The following is an 8343-nucleotide window of genomic DNA, read 5'->3' as shown; positions in this document are numbered from 1 at the left end:
CTGGCTATTCACAGTGAAAATCTTGTCCAACAGGTACAGCTGGGTCTTCCAGCATTTGGGTTGTACGTGAAGGAGAGGATCTTTCACTTTATAATCTTTTCACTGTGTCTGGAAACACAAAGTTCTTCTGCAAGGAAAAATGTGAGCGAGCAGAAAACATCCTCATTAAAACAGATGAAACCACAGCTCAGAGCGGCAGATACAGCATTAAATACAAAGATGCAGCTTCAGGAAGAGGAAGCCTGACTTTTACCATCACAAATATGAGAAAGTCTGACTCAGGAATGTACCGGTTTGGTTTGGGTAAATCTTCAGCTCCAGATTCATACTCAGACTTTGAGGTCAGAGTTTCAAATGGTGAGTTTCTACTAAAAGTTACTAAAGTCAAAATTGGGAAACCAATCACCTACTCTCATACCTCCATAAACTCTCAGGCCAAATACAGTCCTATTTAAACTCAGTCACTTTATGTATTTATTATATAATTCATGGATGTTCATCTATTTAACAGAAATTGCTAAAAACTCTAGAGTCTCCCGTGCACAGAGTGAGGGAGAAGAAATCTCATTTCCATGTGCCACTGCTGTCCAGGCACAGAGGAAGTTCCTTTGTAAGAATCCATGTGAGAAAGAAGGAAATATCTTCATTGACACAACTAATGACAAAGTTCAGAATGGCAGGTACAGCATTGAATACACAAAAGGATCTGGGTTTGAACTTCTAGCAACCATCAGACATCTGACCAAGTCTGACACGGGACAGTACAGGTGTGGTTACGGGGACCCTTTATCTCCTGATTCATATGACACTGAAATTATTTTGGTTGTAGATGGTAAGTTTCTTTTCATAATAATAACAATTCTTGATATGTTGATATGTTGTTGTTAAAATCTTGCAAATTAGGGATTAGATTAAAATTCATAGTAAAAGATGCCAGTCTTTCTACAATTCTCTCTGTTTTGTCCTTTTTCTGCCCGTCCTTTCCAGCACTGTAGCAATCAGAATTATTGTTTGAAGACCAGGAAAAATGCCCAACAGATTTATTTTACCAAGTGGACCATCCTGGCTTTTGATATACTGGTAGATGGTCAGGTGGCCAGGAGAGGAAAGAGGTGCAGTGCTTTCCCTGCACCTGTAAATTGTTATTATAATTTTTTAATTATGATTAAAATAATCCCACTATTGTCCTCTCTCACCTATTCACAGACATTTGGGACATTATTGGACACAATATTCATTGTAATTGGGTCTTTTTCAGTTACGTTGTTAAATATATATGCCCCCCTGGAAGCGATATTTATTTCTTTAAGAAAATTATAGACATGATGGTTACAGAGACAGTAGGTTTTCTAATTGGTGGAGGAGATTTAAATATACATCTATAACCAAAGCTAGATATTTCCAATAGAAAAGCACAGAATACCAAAACATTAATTAAGAATATAAATACATTGATGAAGGAGGTGGGACTAATTGATATATGGAGAAACTTGCATTATACCTATTTTTCCTCACCGCACTTGTTATACACAAGAATAAATTATTTTATTACCTTTGGGGAAAATAAAGATAGAATAAACACTTGTGAAATTGGAGCAATAGACTTAAGCGACCATGCACCAGTATACCTGTCCATTGATTTAAACCTGCAACCAAAACTCAATAATTGGAAATTAAATTCAAGCTTACTGAATGATCCACACTTCAAAGAACAAATTAAGAAAGAGATTCACTTCTATATGGAAACGAATGATAATGGTGAGGTGTCTCCTCCTATTCTGTGGGATACTTTAAAAGCTGTCCTGAGAGGGAAAATTATAGCAATATAAGCAATTATAAAAAAAAAGATGAGAAATAAAAAATTAGAAGAGCTGCAAAATAAGTTAGAAGAATTAGAGAAAAGGCATAAAAGAAAAACAACACAGGATATATTGGAGGAAATCATCAAAACAAGAAATGAAATAAATGATTTGACTACATATGAAATTAAATTTTTTTTTATGTTTCTTAAACAAAGGTATTACGAGGGAGGATCTAAAGCAATGAATGTTTTAGCCTGGAAACTAAAAAAGTAAATAGCAGATAATACAGTTCACAAAATTAAACATCCAGTGACAAAATTAATAAAAAATAAACTAGGAGAAGTTCAGAGTGCATTTGAAACATTTTATAAGACTCTTTATGCTAATAAGACAGAGAGTAGTATAGTTGAAATGAACAGTTTTTTAGACTCTCTCGATTTACCAGTACTGAATGAAGAACAGAATAAAACTTCGATTGAAGATATAACAGAAAAGGAACTAAGAAGAGCAATAAGGAGCTAAAAGAAGAATTAATACCAGTGATGCTTCTCACACTGAATTGGGTCTTAAAGAAGGCTCAAGTACCTTTTAGCTGGAAAGAAGCAATTATCTCTGCTATCCCAAAAGAAAACAAGATAAATTAGAATGTGTGTCATATAGACCAATATCTGTTCTTAATACAGATCATAAGCTGTTTATATCTATCATGGCTAGACGATTACAAAAGTTCTTACCTAGTCTAATTCATAATGATCAAACAGGTTTTATTCGAGAGCGCCAAATACAAGATAATGTACGGCGGACACTACAAATTATTAACCATATTCGACAGAATAAAGTAGAAGCAATGGTAATCAGTATCGATTCAGCATTCGATTCAGTTAATTGGAACTTTCTTTATGGAGTCTTGCATAGATTTGGCTTGCATGAAATAATAATTAAGACAATACAGGCACTTTATGATAACCCTACGGCAAGGATTAAAATTAATGGCTACCTATCAAATAGTATTAAGCTGCAAAGAGGAACAAGGCAGGGCTGTGCGTGCTCACCATTATTATTCACGTTATATCTGGAACCATTGGCTCACTATATATGGCAAAACAAAGAAGTAGAAGGTATTAATATCCATGAGAAGGAGCATAAATTATGGAGTGCCAGGACTGCCATAATGCATTAATTAAATACACCATTAAATAATTAATTAAATGTGGCAATAATTAATTAAAATTGGAATTAATTAATTAAATAAATAGTTATGACACATGTAATTAATTAATTATTGACACATTTAATTAATTATTTAATGGTGTATTTAATTAATGCATTATGGCAGTCCTGGCACTCCATAATAAATTAGCCTGCTATGCAGATGATATTTTAATATTTTTGGGTCAACCATCAAACTCTCTACCTAAATTAATGCAGTTATTTGAATACTTTGGTCGACTATCAGGATATAAAGTTAATATGAGTAAAATACAATTGCTTAAGTACAACTATATTCCATCAGAAGAAATTAAAAATAAGTACCAATTAGCATTAAAAAACGCAGGCCATTTTTTGATTTTGACGGTGTTAACTACTAGAAGACTAGAGGAAATATTAGTTATATTAATGGAAACAAAAACACACTCCTTACATGCCTTTTGTATTTTTTTTCTGTTTTTCTTCCTTTTCTATTTTTCTTTCTTTTTTTCTTTTTTCTGTTTTTCTTCTTTCATTCCTTTTGTATGGATATTTTAGTTAGAAATAAGACCCCAAGTAATTGGGTCTTTTTCAGTTTAAACCTTTTGCAAACATATATGAGATTCTTGACAGGTTCCAGTCACACTTTAAAGAACAGTATTATGCTGTATTCTGTCTTGTTCTCTATGAAACATGTCTAAATGGAATCTTAGAAATTGAATTCAGATCTATGAAAGTGAATATAAATAAGTCTGCTTTTTGATTTTTCTATAATGGGCTCTGTGTTACAGTGGTGACTTACACTTCTACTCAGGTCTGTGCTTTCAAAGGATCAACAGCAGAAATACACTCCAAATTCAGATACTTATCGACTATAAATGACATAAAGACAAGAATCCAGAAAATGTTCTGGTTTACTACAGTCAAAGATAATGAGCCTGTGGACCTGAAAACAGATCCAGAGTATTCAGGTCGAGTTCAGTATCAGTGTGAAAACAATGACTGCACTCTGAGAATCTCAGACCTGAGAGAGAGCGACTCAGCTGAGTACAAGTTCATGCTCATAACAAACGATCCAGGAGGGAAATATACTGGATCACCTGGAGTCACTTTGACTGTTACAGGTAAAAAATATTTGACTGGAATTCACGTTAAACATTTCCATGTGTATTTGTGCAGATGTTGAGATATTTCTGATATAATGTCATTGTTTTTTTTACTCCCAGATCCACAGCTCCAGGTACATGTGAGGAGATCAACAGTAAACTCTTATTCTAACTGGACAGAGCTGACATGTCACAACAACTGTCAGCTACCCGATCAATCTTCCTACATCTGGTACAGGAATGGACACAAACTTTCATCAGACGAACAATATTTACAGCTGAACACATTTGATTCTGCAGACCGTTTTTACTGCGCTGTGAAAGGATATGAGATATTCCCTTCTCCAACAGTGTGTGAGTTCACTACTTTTTGTTTCATTAAGAGAATTATATTTAATTTTTCTTTATTTACGTGAATGTGTCTGTATGTTAGTTTTAGTCAGAGGCCTTTCTTTTGGGAGGTTTACAATGTTTTCTTTTTAGAATATAAATTTCTAAAATTTGGTTTTGTTGTCATTCTTATGTTTCCTCCTCCAGATGCTCCAAAGCTTCCCTCTGTGTCAGTGAGTCCCTCTGCTGAGATAGTGGAGGGCAGTTCAGTCACTCTGACCTGTAGCAGTGATGCTAACCCAGCAGCTAACTACACCTGGTACAAGGAGGATGTCATCAACCCTCTCAGTTACCAAAACCAACATGTTTTCAGCTCCATCCTGCCCTCTGACTCTGGAAAGTATTACTGTACAGCTGATAATGACCTGGGACAAAAGAGATCTGAAAGCAGAACTATTGATGTGAAATGTGAGTAAAATACATTTATAAGCTTTAAGTTCTTTGATCTCAATTGAACAGTTAACATCAACTTTAGAGATAAGACTTAATTCATCATCATGAAGAGTGAAAACAGATTTACTGCACAATCATGTCTGTTTATCACAATATAAGGAAGTTTGACAAGGAAATAAGTAAGGTTTCTGAATGTTACCTTTTATAATTTTTGTAGCGTTGTGAGAAGCCTGCAAAGACTTGAGTATATTTATAACCAACCATGTTGTCATTGTCCTTATTTCTCCTCCAGATGCTCCAAAGCTTCCCTCTGTGTCAGTGAGTCCCTCTGCTGAGATAGTGGAGGGCAGTTCAGTCACTCTGACCTGTAGCAGTGATGCTAACCCAGCAGCTAACTACACCTGGTACAAGGAGGATGAAAATTTACCAAAAGCATTTGGACAGAACTTCACCGTCACCAAGTTCAGACCTGAACACAGTGGGCGTTATTACTGTGAAACCCAGAACAAGCTGGGACGTCATAACTCCACCTTACAGCAGACCATTGTGCCAGGTAATCATTTATATTTACATACTGGATACACTCAGAAAGGAGTGCAGTCAAAAAGTCAGACACAATCTACATTCATGCACTATGGCTAATTATTGGATGGCACTAGAATTTATAATAACAGATCACCTTCAAAATACCTCAGCACAGATAGAACTGTATTACTACCTAAATGTACACATGTGCAAGTATTTATTTTGCCAAAATGTTTCCTCTTCAGCGTTGTATGGACTCATAGCGCTGCTACAGATAATTAAACCAGAGCTGATGTTAAAAACTTTGCTCTTTTGAATCTACACTAATCCATCATCATCTTTAAAAGCATATGTTTGTATGGTGTCTGTCCTGTGAGGGCCAAATATCTCAAAATAATCATTAATGAGTTCAGAAAACCAGGCCTGCAACTTGATTTACAAAGATAATTTAAATATATTAAAAATAAAATACTGGCTGCACCTGTAACTGTTCAACTTGCCTGTGTGGTTAAACAGAATATGGCAGGAGTCCCACTGTCTGCTGTCAAGGCTTTCCTTATTCATGTGCTAAAGAGTCCTAAGAATCAACATTGTAACTTATCTATCACGATGACAAGAACCATGTTTATTGCTAATGCTAGTCCTGTTTCCATGCAAAAAGCAGATTGTAACTGATCTGTAACTGAAAGCAGAGCCAGTGACATTTTTAACCTCCTGTTAAAAACCAGGGATTTATCCATAATGCCCATGTGCACCCAGCCAGATAAAGCTGCAGGCCACTCAGCTTGAAGTGATTTTTAATCGAATACAGACGAGGCTATGAAATTAAGATGTGCTACAGTTTTCAGTGGAATAAGGGGCGCGCCCAGTTAACCCTGTTTCCAGAGACAATAGCCAACTGCTGCCACTGTAAAGGATGAATGTTTATTGTAGGCTTTTTACTTTACAGTATAAAGTGCATTGAGACAACTGAAATGAGAGAAACGTTATGATAAAACACTGTTTGAGATTAACAGAGTGAGGTCACGTTACTCTGCTGTGTTTAAATAGATTTCTATTTTTATTTTTCACTGGAGAAGAACTTGGCTTCTGTAGCCTAAAACTCCAACACTGTTCAGGCCATACACAGGTCGAACGTTATGGAATACTCAATTAACTATTAGTGCTTTACTTTGATCTTGATCAGGAGCAAAGAAGATAAAAGCTGCTGGAGTAACTGCTGCTGTTCTCCTGTCTGTCACATCCCTCCCTGTCTTCCTTTGGATTCGGTGAGCAGATCTGTCGCATTAAACTTTTACTTTTCAGTCATTGTGTTGTTCTTTTGTTCATTATCATTTCATTCCTCAGAAAAAAGAGGAATTCCAAGGAATCATCCAAGACTGAAGGCAGAGCAGACAACAAAGAACAGGTGAAACCAGAAATATAAATGCAGTAAAAAAAATCATCATTCACCATTCTAATCTAAGATCATTTTTTTCTATGCAGTGTCTCTCTGATCAGGAGGAGCCACAGAAACAGGATGATCTTCAGTATGCCAGCATCCACTTCTCTAAAAACCAGGCAGATCCTCTCTACAGCAACAGCAGTTCAGCCCCACAGACACCTGGAGGAACAGAGAGTTACACTTAAAAACTGAAAACTATTTGAATGAAAGAGTCCAGGCAACTAATCAGTCTTCCTAGATTGTATCACATCATCTCAACAAGAATAAATGTAACAAAGTTGTTGAACTTCATGCAGATCATACATGATTTAATTACGCTCACCACAGAAACATAAAATCTTTATTTTATTTTTTCAAATTACAAGTTTGACTCTTGTTAATATAAAAACCACCTACTTTAACTTTTTTGAGTTTACTGTGTTACACTGCTGTTAAATCAAATTAAAAAGTACAGCCCTGTGGTGAGCAGCTCCTCACATAATACAATGAGCCTCGCTAGAAGATTCAAATGAATATCTGGGAAATGCATTGCCTGCTTGAGCATTCTTCTTCTGTTTTTAAGCTTGTTTTTTTTCACCATCATAATATAATTTCATGCTACATACTCAGAATCAACTAATTTCTTGTCAACAAAGACATAATTCCCATTAGCAGAAAGAAGCTGCATCATGGGAGGTTTGGTCTGTTCACTCAGTGAGCATCATAATTTAGCCAGCATGGTGGCTACTGGAGCTAGTTCTCTAGTTCTTTTGCTGCTCTTTTTCTTTGCTTATCACTTGTAGAAAAATACACGTATGTGATCAAACATGATTATCATAGTCTGTTTTCTGATGTTTAATATCCTGATGTATTATTATCATAATTGCATTTATTTGATAAACTATCAACTTTTTTAACAAACAATTAAATAACACCTGATTTTTCAGTAATCTTAACACTTCATCAGAGTGATATAAATGGTTTCTCTATATAAGGCTACGTCCACACGTACACGGGTATTTTTGAAAACAGAGATTTTCTGTTTTTGTTTTAAAAAATAATCCCGTCCACACGTAAAGGCAGAAATGAAGGAAAACGCTGCTAGGAACATGCCAAAGCAACAGGTGGCGCTATATTCCTACCCATGCAGAAATGTTGGCCAATCAGAAGTCTAGAAGCCTCGGTGGGAAAAAGTAAACAAAGATGGGGCATAGAAGCAGAACTGAGTCCTATGTGTGGAGGGACAGTAACTGTGTGTGTATATGTAAGCATTTAAACACTGCAGAGAGTACAATTAACAGTAATAGTATTGTAACGTTCTCAAGAACCAGACGGTTGGGTCTCAGTTTGTCCGTTTATTCGGCACAAGCAAGCGGGTTGCTAACTCAAGGGAGAGCGCCCTCGTGCTACACCTCTCTTCAGCCTGGCACCCACACAACACAGAACCCAGGTCCCCCCTCCCCTTCCTCCACACCACCCTCCCTACTTCCTGCAGCACAACCAAACATGAATCTTA

General features: G+C 36.1%; 1 protein-coding gene across 1 annotated transcript; it reads left to right on the top strand.

Moving 5' to 3' along the window:
• The first annotated feature begins 728 nt into the window (after window positions 1–728).
• LOC309708861 (B-cell receptor CD22-like) lies at window positions 729–7466 on the top strand. Its single transcript, XM_082537182.1, has 8 exons — window positions 729–767; window positions 3782–4114; window positions 4217–4450; window positions 4634–4894; window positions 5172–5432; window positions 6591–6672; window positions 6752–6812; window positions 6890–7466. The coding sequence occupies exons 2-8, from the start codon at window positions 3895–3897 to the stop codon at window positions 7031–7033; spliced, it is 1263 nt and encodes a 420-aa protein (XP_082393308.1). The 5' UTR covers window positions 729–767; window positions 3782–3894; the 3' UTR covers window positions 7034–7466.
• Window positions 7467–8343: the final 877 nt, after the last annotated feature.

This window comes from Aulonocara stuartgranti, assembly GCF_965226115.1.
Source record: "Aulonocara stuartgranti genome assembly, chromosome: 6".
Classification (NCBI taxonomy): Eukaryota; Metazoa; Chordata; class Actinopteri; order Cichliformes; family Cichlidae; genus Aulonocara; species Aulonocara stuartgranti.
The sequence above is the reverse complement of the archived record's forward strand: the minus strand, read 5'-3'. Positions and strand labels throughout refer to the sequence as shown.